The sequence below is a fragment of the Camelus bactrianus genome, chromosome 15, assembly GCF_048773025.1.
Source record: "Camelus bactrianus isolate YW-2024 breed Bactrian camel chromosome 15, ASM4877302v1, whole genome shotgun sequence".
Lineage (NCBI taxonomy): Eukaryota > Metazoa > Chordata > Mammalia > Artiodactyla > Camelidae > Camelus > Camelus bactrianus.
Window position 1 is genome coordinate 36,743,029 of NC_133553.1, and position 15,237 is coordinate 36,758,265.

Genomic DNA, 15,237 nt, shown 5'->3' on the forward strand with positions numbered 1-15,237 from the left:
ATATTCACAGAGTCGCACAACCACCACTAACAATCTAATTTTAGAACATATACATCATGTGCCGGGAGGACTACATGATCTTTTAATTCCCTCTAGGTCTTGAGAGTACAAGGTATTGATCATTTGAGATGTTCCCTTGAAATTATCTGATCAACTGCTTTCTAGGAATATTCTGATTTCCTTAAAATGAGACCCAGCCACACAACAGGTTCTGATTCATATTGCAGGATGGCTGACTTCAGGCTGAGAATACTGAAGGCAATTGCGCTGGCATTTGGAAGAAGCAAGATGAGAAACTCTGAAGAACACTCCAGCTCTCAGGAAATTATACGAAAAGATATCTGGATATTTACCGCCCTTGTGACACTGTGGGATCTCCCTGATAAAACTGTGGGACAGAGGATTTACCCCATGAACTATTTATTTCTCCTCCCTTGCCCCTCGTTAGGTGCCACAAAGACTGTGTTATGTAGTTGGTAGTTTTCTCTCTTATCTTCCTCTAGACCCATTTATATATGGGTGAAGTGAAAGCTTTTGTGCATGTAGTTGATACTCATTCTCTAAACTCAAATTTTGCTTTTTGTGTGTGAGAATGTTATTTCAGTATTTTTATAAACCTTTGAGTGGGGTTTTAACAAGGAGTTAATTCAGAGATCTTTTTGTGTGCTTTTTGGATGGGACCAGGATGTACCATTTTCTTGAGGGACAAGGAAGCTCTTCCTGTCTTGGAAAGCAGGGGTTCTTCTAATTATGATTTGTTGCAAGGAGAAGCTGTTTACATTGTTCTTACCATACAATTGCTGTTATGATGTGTAACAAGTCACAGTTTTATAATCATATAAGTCTTACCAATTCTGTATCACTAGGTAGCTATGACACAGCCATGAAAACTCTTCTAATATTTATAATTGTCATGGGGAAAATTAACTATACTTGTCCTATCTGACTAGGTTTAGCCGTCTTTCTTAAGTCTTCTATGTAGAAGTCTGAATAGCAATTAAAAATCAATTCAAGTTTTGGGGAATAAAATTTAGGAGAAATACAAACTCAGACCACTTACTGAAATGCTAAACAACCAGCAGTTTTCTTTGTGGGGGTTCAACAACAACAACCAGCAATTTTTAAAAACTCAAAATAGTTTTAAGAATTTTGTTTGTTAAAAAAAGAAATTTTGGTTGTGAAAGATAACTCTTACGCTCTTCCTAAGAAATCTTTCCGTCCGTGATTAAAGAGTAATTGTAGAGAGCAAATCATCACAAACCACTTTTGTGTTACATTTCATTTAAAAAGTGTCAATATTTTAAATATCTGCCATAACTAGACATGGGCCTGTTTCTTACAAGATGAGAAAAGAAAGAACTTGGCTCAAAATGTTCAAAATAGAGACGGGATTGAGCCTATGGGTGAGGGGAATGACCTGCTACCAAATGACCAGACAGAAACTGGTCCCCAGAGATGCACTGGTCTGCCTTTGGGAGCTTAAGAGTGATTTTGTTTTTATTTGGGGCAATCACATCAATAAAGAAATGCCTTTCTTCTCATTTTCCATTAGGTAATTGAAGACAGTTCTGCTCAACAAACACTTGCTGAGCGCCTGTGCTGGGCAGGCAGGTCCTGTGCTAGATGCACAAAGAGGAGGAACACTTGGTCTTCTGCTCTCAGGAGCAGAGAGCCTGTGGGCAGTAAGCAAGATGCTTCCTTAAAACACAGTTCCAAATTTGCTAGAACTGACTTAATTGTGCCAAACAGATTTAGAGATCAGTTTGCAGACATATTGCAAATTAAATGAAGTTATTAGTTGAGGGAGTTGGGATGAAACTAGATAATAAGAGAACTTACTTACCATTGGCAAGCCCCTCAGAAGGCAAACAGCCATCCCAGTATTGGTTATATGTATATACACTCTCTGTTCCTACTCATAAATGCAATGAGATATATGTTAACAAAATTAAAAACAGAAAATGGCAATGTAAGTACAAGAAATCTTTCTTGTGTGTGTGTGTGTTTTTTTAACTTTAAGAAAATTCTGGAAGAAACTTGTTAATGAATGACTAGCCTTTTTTTTCTCAAAGCAGTTATTTCACTTACCACTTAGTTTGGGTTATTTTTGAGTTGTCACATATAAGAAGAGTTTTATATTATCAGCCTTCCTGTGACAAAGATACTAACTGTATCTTGAGTAAAAAACAAATAAATACAAACAAAAAAGAAAATAAAACATATGTGTTTGTATATGTATTAAACAATGTATTTATATGTATACACAGGCCCACACATACACACACTACTGTTACTACTTTGCTGAAGAGGAATTTAAGTCCATAATGAAGCTGCTTTATAATTTTCATTATATCCTGTACTCGTAACCACAATGGTGATTCTGATGTTTCCATTCTATCAATTTTCCATAATCAGTAAAATACGTAAATAAGGCAAATGTGTGGTGCAGCAAAAGAACTATCATGGTTGTTGGTTCCTCCAGAGCTTCCTTTTGTAGGTTTGATGATCATTGTTACCTTTTATGTGAAAAGCAAAAACAAAACCAAACTCTGAACAGTGAATATTATTAGGTAACAGGAGAGGAAAAATTAGATGCTGCAATTGAGCCTTCATTGAAGGATGTACAAATTGGATTGATGCTTTTTGAAATGTACCTAAACCAGAGAGTGACCCTAAGTGGCATCTGAACACTTTATGTTGAGTAGCTATCTCTTGTCTCCAGATTTCCATGGTAGCAGAGTCTCTCCAAAGGTCCAAGAGGGTTGCTATTTAACAATGAAGGCAGGACTGCTTTAGAAGGAAGCACCAAACCACTACTGACAGCAGGAAGCTTAAGCATCCCTAAGGTAAACATACAGATTTTTGAAAAGGTAAATTCAGTCAAATGAGATTCCCAGCACACCTTTGACATGCAATCCGAAGCCAGATTTAAATCCCATCTCTGCTGTAGTCATGAGGTCCTGGGCAAGTCATGTACATCTATTTGAGCCTCAGTTTTCACATTTGAAAAGGAGAGGTTTTACCACTTTCAACTACCTCATAGAGTTGTTGTAAAGATCAAGTCTAGTAATACATGTAAAAGTACTTTGTAAAGACCTTACAAGTTAATATTATTTTACAGTTACACAGGGTCCTTCTCTAAAATTGTCTTTAAGATCCCAGACTACATGTTTACATGGCTGTATTCTTTGGAGGCTCTAAAACCAACATTTAACTAACTTTTGTGTTCAAGAATTAAACAAAGAAATATTCATAGAGGTTTTTTCTGATTCCTGGCACTTTGTATGTGTAGCGTCAATTCTGCTCCATTTTCTAATATTGGCTATTCTCATTCTGTTTGTAAACAGGTAGGCAAGATTAAGAAACCAAATGGGTAAGATATAAATGAGTCTAGAGAAAAATAGGTCAAAGCATAAACATGCTTAAGAGGCTCATCTTGAAATAATCAATTTTACAAGAGGAAAACAAAAATTAACTTTTCAAATAAAAAGTACTCCATTTATTTGACAACTAGAATGTATTTTATGACTATTAAAGATGGTAACCATAGGAAACTACTTGGAATTTAAGGCTTATCAGGAAATAGCTTCCTCCATGCTGCATCCAAAACTTGCTTGCTGAATGAAGTCTAGAGAGTATTCAGACCTCAAACAAAAATATTTATTCTCTTTTTAAAATGTTAATGGCAAGTATGTTGGAATTCACATCTATTCAGAATTTAAGTGACTTTCTGTTTATATATAATAGCATAAGGAAAGCATTACATGGGGCATTCTATAAGATAGCTGACCTGAACATTTCAAAAATGAAATGTCTTAAAAAGAGAGAAAAAGCAGGGGAGACGCAGTTATGGATCAAATGAAACACGCTAACAAAACAAAACAAAATAACCAAATGCAGTCGTAAACCTTGATTGGATTCTGGACCAAAAAATTTAAAAAGCAGACATTTTGGGGGGGCAACTGGAGAAATATAAATATGGACTATACATCAAATGACCTGTGAATGTTAATTCACTCCAGTGTGATCATAGTTTTATAGTTATGTAGGAGAATGTCTATTTTTAGGTGATGCTTGCTGAAGTAGTTGGGGAGGAAGTGTCAATATTTGCAATTTACTTTCAAATGGTTCAGTAGAAAAAAAAGAACGTTTTTGTGTAGAGAAATAAAGCAAATGTGGCAAGATGTTAACTGTTGAATTTAGGTAGAGGGTATATGGACATTTATTGTTCATTTTTAAAGGTTTTCTGAAGGTTTGTAGTTTAAAAAGAGTTGTGAAAAAAGAAATCATTGTTTCTTCTCTTACTGGAATTCATTTAAAAAGCAACAACAAGAATAAAAACAAATAACAAGTTCCATTATGCAGAGAAACTAGAACAGATCTGAAATCCCAGGCCCAACGGAGGAAAGACAGCCCAAAGCATTAGAGACTGATCAGAGATGCTTGAGGGGGACACGGAGAGAAGTTGCTGGAGTGGAGGACTCATTGGCTGCAATATAAACAAACAGCAGACAGCAACAAATACCATCTCAGTGGGAGGGGCACAGTCTGAAGTGCAAATCCTCAATCTATTCCTTAAAACAGAAGGAAGGGATGCATCAGCAGGTGGCAGGAGCTTCCTGGATCTGGTTTGGTTCTGAGAAGTAGCAGAAATGAAGCACAGAGATGGAATATTTGCAAGAAGCAATCTGTCTCTAAAGGGCAGACTGCTTAGAGAGTCTTTGTAATGGAAAAAAAAGAAAAATCCCACAGTTGCCAATCCCTGCCAATTAGCCTTTGCCAACTGAATTTACATACAAAACCTAGGATCATAAGACAAATTTCACCTGGCCTGGATATTACCCTGGCTCCTTCCTTACAGGAACTTCCTACAAATTTTGGATAAAAGCTCAAAATTAAAATACTTTAGACAAAACAAAAATCCAGGGCATACTAGAGGGAAAAAAAAGAATAGTTAAATGTGAGACCTCTCACCTGAAAAAATAAACAACGTTACAGAGCATATGAAAATTGTTTCTCTAAGAATTAAAGCCACTTAACGAATTCCTGATCCCAGAAACCATGATAATAATAAATGTTTATTATTGTTGTTTTAAGCTGCTAAGTTTTAGGGTATTTTGTTACACAAAATATCCAACTGGGTGATTAAACCAGAATTTTCTTTCATTATCTTCTTCTCTACTGCACGGAAATAATTTGCATCTCTATCAGATAAAAACCATTTGCATCTTACCAAGTTTTCTTCAAGTTAGCATTTGGGCGCATAATACTTAGTATATCAAATAAAGTTATATTCTCCCAGAAGAGAGTTTCTCAGCCTCTGCACTACTGACATTAGGGTCCAGCTAGTTTTTTGTTGGAAAGGGGTGGGGGCTGTCCCGTGCATTTGAGGTATGGCACTAGCGCTCCCTCTCCTCCCTTAAGTTGTGACAACCAAAAATGCCTCCAGACATTCCCAAATGTCCTCTACGGAGCAAAATTGCTCTTGCCCATGCATCTGGAAGTCTTGCTCAGATTGCTGGGTCCCAACCACAGAGTTTCTGATTTTGTTGGTCTGGGATGGGGCCTGAGAACTTGCATTTCTAACAAGTTCTCAAGTGATGATGGTGCTGAGTACTGCACTTCAGTGCTCCAGAAAATCAGGTAACCCTTAAGAAGGCTTGTTAGACACTGCTCTAGAATGACAACCGAAGGACATGCAGCCATCCATTGCCTTATTTCCAGGTTTTGGATGACTTTTCTTAGTAATTCTTTCTGAAGAAATATAAGGTGAAGGCAATTCTATATAAATAAAGGTAAACACTGGAACAAAACTCTAAATCTTTCTGAATATCAGAATAAATACAAAAACTAAAGCAAAGAGGCCCTCTGTGACTTTTAAAAGTTGTAAAAGTAGAAAATAGAACCTAAAATAATAAGACAGAACTAAGTTCAAACATATATGTCATATCAATATAAATGGGCTAAACTCTATTTTTAAAAAAGATTCTCAGACTGACTGGTAACAAAGAAAAATCCAATTATATGATATATACAGGAGACTTACCAGAAATGATTGAGATGGTTAAAAAAAAAAGGCAAAGATACAACAGATAAATGCAAAGAGAAAACACTGGTCATAAATATACCACATGAAATTAAATTCAAGGCAAAAGGCACCAAAAGAGACAAAGGCAGCTCCATTTTAATACTAAAGGATACAATTCACAATGAAAGTTTAATAATTACGAGTATTTTTGCATCAAATTACAGAGCATCAACATTTATAGAATAAAAACTAAAGGCGATCAAGAAGAAATACAGAGAAATATATGAATGGTATAAGATATTTATTTTCACCTACTCAGCTCATGATATACCAAGCACTAAGTACACACAAAAAAAGTAGCTAGAATTTGTCATCGGTATAGTAGCCACTGACCACATATGACTATTGAGCACTTGAAATGTGGTTAGTCCAAACTGAAGTATGCTATAGCTACAAAACATGCCAGATTTCAAAGATAGTGCACAACAAAGAAAGAAAAATATGTCATTAAAAAATTCTGTATATTGATTACATATTGATAACATTGTTGATATAATGGGTTAAATAAAATATACCATTAAAAATGACTTTTTCACTTTCTTAACATAGCTACCATAAAACTTTAAATTGCATATGTGACTGTGCTATATTTAATTTAAATAGTGCTGCTCTAGAGGAACTAAAAAATTAACCAGGTCAATCTAAATAATTATAACTGCTAATATATATACGGTGCTTATTTCATTCTAGATACTATTCTAAATGCTTTGCACATATTAGTTCATTTAATCCCTGCATCAACCCTAAGAGACAGATGTTATCATTATAGCCATTTACAGATGAGGAAACTGAGGCATAGAAAATATAAGCAATTTGCATAACATTCCAGTAATGAATCTGGGATTTGGATCCTGTTGGTCTAGTTCCAGAGTCTGTACTCTAAACCATGATGCTAAAAATTGATACATATACATATTAACTCTGTCCTCCAAAAACAGAAATAAATCTTGAGTTGTATCTTCTTCAATAAAACATTCACAAAAGTTGACTGTATGTTAGAGCACAAGAAAAACATCAATAAATTTTAAAATTTGGAAATAATATAGATAAAACTCTATCGTAGTACTATAAAATTAGAACTTAATGGCAAAATCAGAAAAATAAAGTCCCTAAAATTCAGAAATTAAAACAAAACCCATCTCCTCTTCCAAATCTGTCAAACAACTCTTCAAAGAGGAAATTGAAATTGAAGAATGTATAACAAATGATCATGAAAACACTGTGCATACTGCCTACAGGTTCCATATGCACTATTCAGAGGAAAAGTTAGTCTTAAACACACGAATATATTAATAGACAAGAAAGAATAAAAACAAGTGAGTACTTTGCTCAAATCTAGACTAAAAAAAGAAAAAGCAGAAAAGAAAACGTAGTTAAAATAGATAATTTTCTAGGAAAATACAATCTGCAAAAACTGACTTAAGAATTAAAAAGTTGGGTTGTTGAAGAGCTACTGCCCAAAATTATTATCAGACTTTTGTGGTTCTAGTAGGAAATTTTATCAAGCTTTTAAATTATAGATTATTTCAGTGTAATTTACATTGTTCTAGCACATAAGAAAAAAATCTTCTAAAAACTTTTAAATAAATCAAACATAATATTAACACCAAAGCCCAATAAGAATTGCCCCAAATAAGAAAATTGGAATAATCTTATTTATGAATATCAAGGCAAATCTGAAACATTGTAAGTACAGTACAAAATATGAAGGTTCATACTAGGAATTTAAGACTGGTTCAGTATTCATTTATCAATGAATATGTGACTATGTTAATAAAATCTAAAGAGAAAAATTATATGATCATCTTAATAAATGTTAAATAAACATGTGATAAAATTCAGTACAGATTTTGATTCATAAACTCTTAAAAATAAAAATAGGTGAAAATTTCTAAATGTGATTAAAATTCATCTATCTCAACCCCTAAACTAGCATGATATTTAGTGAGGAAACACTGCAAGCATTTTTACTAACAACTTGTCTAAAATAAGAAGGCCTATCATTATTATCTAACATTGCCTTCAAGAGAGGTATTAGGTAATACAAAAGATAAAAAAAGGAAATAAGTGTAAATATTTTAAAGTAGGCAAAATAATTACTATGAAATGACTTTATACTGAGAAACTCAAGAGAATCAACTGAAAACTTACCACAAACAAAAAGAAAAATTAATAAGGTAGTTGGGCATTAAGTTAATAGACAGAAATAATGTCATAATATATAAAGTAATCAGAAGATATAATAAAAGATCTCATATATGAGTGACAAAAATAGTTAAGGTATTAAGGAATAAACTTAATAAGAAACAAGCAAGCTAAACTTTAAAATACTCCTGAGAGACACAGAAGACTGAAATGAATGGAAAGGCACTAAGTTCTTGGATAGGAAGAAAATATCACAAAGATTTCAGTTTGCTTCAAGTGAATCTTTGAATTTCTTACTGCAAATTCCAAAAAACACTAAGAGGAATTTTTTTTTTTTTTGCATTAGCAAATTGATTTTAAAATTCATTGGGGGAAAAATAAACATGAATAGCTAGGAAATACCTGAAAAAGAGTAATGAATGGGTGAGTACTAATTAGCTCTGTCAGATAGTAAAACAAAGTAAAACAGTTTATTACAAGACTATGAATGGATAGAAATAGAATAGTGAGTCCAGAAATAGAAGCAGCAATATGGTAATTAAGTATATGATAAAGTGGCCATCTCATATCTTTTCAGAAAAAAAATATTACTCAATAAAATAGTTTGAGGCAACTGGGTAGCAACATCAGAATAAATTTGGATTTATGGCTCAAAACTTACACTATGATCATTTTCAAGTGCATGAAAGATTTAAATGGAAAAAAAATCAAACCATATTATAATCTATAGTATAATTATTTTAAATTATTATATTGGATTGGGAATACCTTTCTAAATATGGCATAGTATCCAGAATCCTTAAAAGAGAAGATTGATCAAATCAGCTCTGTAAAAAATAAATAAATAAAAATTATGAGTGGCTCATCCACCAAAAGCTAGGTCAAAAGATAAAGACTATTTTAGAATATCTGCAAGTCCTATCACTAACACAGAGCTAATTTATTTAATATATAAAGAGCTCCAAATTCATATGACAAATTCAAAATCCTGGTTTCAAATAAAATGGGCAAAGGAATTAAGCATGTATTTCACACCAAAGGAAATCCAAAAGACTCATGAAACCATGTTACCCTCCCATCACTTAAAATGATATGTAACTTGAAACTACACTGTGATAACAGTTTTCACTCATCAGATTAAAAAATTTTAAGTACTTTCTTGGTATGAATGTGGGGAAATAGACATTCTATTCACACATCACTGCTGGCAATGTAAATTTGTGGAGTCTCGACTGAAGACCATTTTGGCAATATGTATCAAAACTATAAATGTATTTTATCTTTGATTTATTAGTTCCATAACCGGAAATGTATCCTAAAGATATTGATGATAATAATAGCAGTAGTAGCAGCAACTAGTACTTACAGCATTTACTGTTTGTCAGGCACCTTTCCAAGTAGTCTACATAGGGAGATTTACTGAATTTTCACAATAGTCTGAGTTCTTACTGATGAGACACTTGAGGCACAGAGAAGTTAAGTAACAGGCTCAAGAATACACAGCTAGTAAGTGGTGCAGCCAGACTTCAAACCCCAGCAGTACTGTCTCCAGAATCCAGGCTCATGCTTGTGACCTCTCAAGATATACTTGACACAAGAGAAATACAAAGTGAACATGGTTTTTCACAACAGTATTGTTTGGGATAGGAAACAACTGGAAATAATTCAGTATCCATTAATAAAGCCCTGGTTAAATAAATGGTTATATCTATACAATATAATACCATTCAGATGTTTAAAAAAATAAAAAAAGAAACTCTCTGTGGATTGATATAGAAAGGTCTCCAAAATAAACGTTAAATAAAAATCCAGGTGAAAAGTGGTACGGACTGCATGCCATCGTTTGTGTACAAATGGTGGGAAAGAATGAATATATTTATTCTCTCTACATGCTTAAAATGTCTCTGAAAAAGGACACATGAACATACACACACACACACACACGCACATGCAGGCACACCCCTAACAAATTAGATGTCTGTGACAGCAAAGCTGTGTGACTGACAGTCAAAAGTAAGGAGATTTCTTTGAATAATTTTTTTCTACATTTTGAATTTTGAGCCATGTATTGCCTATTCAAAAATTAAATAATAGTAATTTTAAAAGAATGGTATGGACCCTCCTTAATTGAGGCAAGGTGAACAATGGTGACAAATGCCCCCTTGCAGAAAATTCCTAAGAATGACTACAGAAGAACACATAGTCACACTTTAATAATCACTTAATGAAACTGAAGAATCAGTTATTAGCAGAACCAGCTTTTTAAGCTCCTGATATAGTCCTCTTTCCAGTACATCACGCCATCACTTTTATTTTTTCTATAGCTAAAACAACTTCAAAGTTGTGTTCTATACACTCCAAAGATAGTAGAAATTATATCCTCAAAAAGGGACTTGTCTGGTGTATAATATACAGAGAGAGCTCTCTCTGGTCCAGGACAATGCGTTAGGAATGAAGTATTCCTTAGACATACATGAAGACATTTACCGAGCCTTTCTGCTCACCTGCAAACTTTAAAGTCTATATACAAAATTTTTTATAACAAATTTAAATGTTTATTTTTTTCTGTAAAATGAAATGAGCACTGAATGTGATGAGAACATCTCATGACATGATTTGATAAAATCAATTCTACGTATCTTATTGCATAAAAACCTCTGAATCTGAAAAGAAGTCATTTAACATTTTATCCATGAGTTTTAATTCAATGTTATAAAATGGTCTAGTTATATATTTAAAAGAATCCATATAATTAACCAATACTCTTTTGGTTGCTCTAAACTCAGAGTGTCCCTAGATGGGTCAATTTGATCCTTAAGGGAAGTAAGTAAAAAGGGACTTAAAGGGCTAGAATGCTTTGAATAGATTTTTAAAGGAAGCCTCCTTGAACCAGTACTTTGAATGATCTCAGTGATTGGTACCTAGAGGGTTTTACATTCTAGGGCAATTCAGAAGAGGAAGATGTGGGATGCATTTGGGTATACATATATATGTGTGTGTGTGTGTGTGTATTTCCCACATAAAGTGGGAAAACTTACTTTCTCAGCTAGTTTTAGGAAAGAGTACTGGTGGAAGATTAGGATAGAAAATTTATTCCTTTGCTTAAAGCAATCCATTCAAGCAGCATATCTCTTGCAATGACTGTGTATTCTTGCTTATTCTATTTTGGAAAAACATTAAACCACAAGCATCACTCTACCTTCTTATTTTAGCTTGATTTTGATGGGAAAAAAAATGCCCAACTAGAAGGAACATTCAGAAGATATAAAAAGAATTCTGTAACATGAGCTGATGAGCAACAAGCTCCTAACCTTCAACTCACTCCCTTGGTTGTCCTTGACAATGGTTACAAGGCTTCTCTGTTCTACACACACTAAATACATTGGGAAAGAGTCTCTTGTTTGACAAAAATGAGAATTCAAAAGAATGCATAGCAGACTGTCCATTATAGATTCTGCATGTGTAGGCAATTGGGATATTTTAGGCTATTTTGAAGTTGCAGAATAGAGAACTGAATGTTACATACTTCTTTGAAACATTTGTTCCAAACTTGAACCAGGAAGGAAAGAGAGAGATTCTCCTTTAGGTTCTGTTTAAGATGTTCCTGAGTATTAATTACTTCTGTATTGATAATAGGTAAACACTGAGTTCATATTATGTACCCTACACTGTGGTAGGCACTTTACACAGATTATCACACTTAATCCACACAGCTATTCTATGCAGGCGGGACTTGCTATCCTCGTTTTCCAGAATGGAAGATAATGAGTTAGCTAGGTTAAATAACTAACTTGCTCAAAGTCACAGGGCTGGTGTACCAGAGTTCTGAATTCACATCACCAGCCTCTAGGTGCTCTAAATGAATTGTTAGGCAAGTATTTCTTGAAAATAGCTTTCAAATTTTAATACATGTACACATTTCATTGCTCGAGGTTGTAACAGGGCAAGTGCTCCAAGGGGAAGCACGTTTCCCGTTACTTTTCTTTTTTCCATAGCAAGCACTTTAATAACTGAGTAAGAAGTTAACTGATAGAGAACAGCCCCACACAATTTTAAACTGTTACAGGTCATCATCATTGTAAGTAAGATTACAGAAAAGCCCTCACTCATCCCTTTATGTTAAGGGTTCAGTTTCCACTTGTTTCATTTGAATTTTTTCATTAATTTCTGATCACTGAGGATTATTTAGAATGAAACAAGTTTCTCTGTAATTTCACATTGGTGTAGTTGAGTTGTGATTGGTCTTCTACACCATGCAACTGGTCTCTATTGAGAGAGAAAGGATTCTGAAGCAGGTAAGTCTTAGGAGACATTAGAGATGGTGCTGGCTAAGGCCTTGGTAAGTGCTGGAAGCTATGTAAAACTGGGAGTAAACCTATCAGCTCTGAGGATTTGATGGTAATTTTATACCTTTCCCCAAGAAAACCTGATATATCCCAAGCATCTTGTAAATGCCTCATGAAAAATAGCATTCAGATACAGTGATGGCTAGATAGTTTTGCTTTGAATTCCTTAAGAATTCTGCAGTTGACACTTTAAGGTTCTTAAAGCTATTCAACTACTACATTTTGTCAAAAACTTCCTTGGCTTTTTGTAACCTTTCACAATACAACACTTCACCCCACTAAGTTTTATATTGCTATTTTACTCTTTCCCATCTCAGTGAAGCTTCCAGAACTAGTCTAAATTTTCTCCCCTCAAACTCCAGAAAACTGGCTTTAGTATTTATCTGAAAGTACTCTTGAAAAGGTCAGGGTAACGCATATTTTTAAGCCTTGGTTTGTTAAATCTCTAGCATCTGGAATTGCTGGTTACTGAGCTCTGGAGCCAGATGGCCTGGGTTTGATTCTAGCTCCCCTGCTTATCAGTTACATGGACATGGGCCATCTACCCAACCATCCTGGGCTTCACTCTCCTTACGAGTGAAATGCGGGTAACAGTACCACATTGCTCTTGAAGAAAAGCATACCAACTGTTCTGGTTTCCTCTTACTTCGGACCCTGCTCCATCACCCCACTAAATGATTATTCTCTAAGATTCCTTCCTTGGTCCAATGCTCTTTTTTCCCCTCCTCTTGAGTGATGTAATATAGGATCATTATTCTAATCGAATGTTCTAATGCAAAAAAAAAAAAAAAGTCACTGGATGATGATCATTCCCAAATTTCCATCTCCAGGCACTTTCTTGAGTTTCAGATTGAAATTTTGCCATCTACCATCTGCCTACATATACATTTTCCCCTTCTTATATTTGATGACAATTAATGGTATTGTCATCTAGTCACACACACACACACATACACATCAAACTAAAGTTCTTGTTCTCACTCAAACCAATGAAGTCCTGTGATTTAATCTTCTAAATATTTCCTGAATTTGTCCTTTCTTTATCCCTGTTAGTTTAAACTCTATGCCTCTGATTCCAATCTTCGTCCCTCTCCTTAAATCTATTCTCTTAATTTTTAGCCAATGATTTATACAGAATCCAAAACGGATCACACTACAAGCCTTGGCATACTAAGGAACATAAATTAGGCCCAAGTTACCTACGAAAGTATGTAGGGCCCCCTATTATCCCTGCTTCTGCAAACTTTCCAAATTCTCCTCCTGCCAATTTCCATCTCACATATGAGCAATACTGAACACCATGCCAGCCTAGTACCCTGTATAATTTTTTTAAATATTATGCTACAATAATCTGTTTCTGGCTCTGCCACTGGACATTTTCGAAGGCAAGCACTTTCTAACTTATCTTTGTGCTTCAAACACTCAGTATAGTGCCTGGAATACAACAGTTACTCAAGTGTTTACTAAACTAACTGTAGGCTTTTCTTCTTCTTAAGGAAAGTATAACAACATATTTTAACAAATACTGGTCATTTTCATAGATTTCCCCCCAAGATTTTCCCTCAGATTCTTAGGGAACATATTAAAAATGATTTACTGTGGAAGTTCTCATGCCAATAGTTTATGCAAAGTCTACCAATATAATTTTGCAGCTGACTCCAAAGTACCCAAGGCGAATGAGTCCAAACACTGAAACGCGTACCTGCTTCAGTGAGTCAAACCCTAGCAGTATATTAACGTACACAAATGTGGAAATGTACTGTCAAACACACAGCATTTCTAAAGATTATAATCACATTAGTGAGGAATGAGAGAAACAAGAAAGGTGGGGGGCGGGATTATGTAACATTAGATACCCTGTGGTGAGGGTATTTTAAAATTTAGGTAAACCCAGTGGCCCTCTCTGTTAAAAAAAAAAAAAAAAGACTCAAATACCATCCAAATTACTTAAGGGGGAGATGGCTGAGTAATATGCACACATTTAAAGTCTATTTTCAAAAGGATATAATATAGGCAAAGTATCCAAAAGGGTAGAAAGGGGATAACCTAAAAAAATCTAAGTGTAAGAATATAAGTGATTTGGGCAGTGGAAAAACATGTAAGTATACAGCTAGTTGGCCCTTGAAGAACACAGATTTGAACTGGACAGGTCCACTTAAACAGGGATTTTTTTTCCATAAATACAGTACTACTCAATCTGCTTGGCTGAATGCATGGATACTGTGGATACTGAGGGCCAACTATGGGACTTGAGAATCCTTGGATTTTGGTATCTGCACGCTTCCTAGACCAACTTTCCATGGATACTAAGGGACGATTGTAGATGAATTTTCAACTGTGTGGAGGGTCAGCATTGTTCAAGGGTCAACTGTATGGAGAAATGATTTTAGTGGGGTGTGGGTATAGCTCAGTGGTAGAGTGCGTGCTTAGCATGCACAAGGTTCTGGGTTCAATCCCCAGTACCTCTGTGAAAATAAATAAACCTAATTACCACCTCCCTTAAAAAAAGAAAATAGGGAAGGAAAATGTAAAATTAAAAAAAAAAAGAAAGATTTCAAATGCTTTCCCTCAGCACAAATTTATTTAACTCCCTATCTGGCACAGTTGGGTATGTCATGGAGGAAAAAATTTCCACCTGTACTCTTCTTGAGTTCTTTG

At 34.6% G+C, this 15,237-nt stretch overlaps 1 protein-coding gene across 10 annotated transcripts in view; it reads left to right on the forward strand.

The window, feature by feature from the left end:
- RASGRP3 (RAS guanyl releasing protein 3) overlaps positions 1 to 1,983 on the forward strand; it is a 97,369-nt gene extending 95,386 nt beyond the window's left edge. For all 10 annotated transcript variants that reach the window (XM_074378716.1, XM_074378714.1, XM_074378712.1 and 7 more), the window contains one exon: positions 228 to 1,983. Coding sequence is in view for 1 of the 10 variants with exons in the window: in XM_010967638.3 (XP_010965940.1) it covers positions 228 to 236 (9 nt within the window). In the remaining 9 variants the exon portion in view is untranslated. The remainder of the gene's footprint in view (positions 1 to 227) is intronic.
- Positions 1,984 to 15,237: the final 13,254 nt, after the last annotated feature.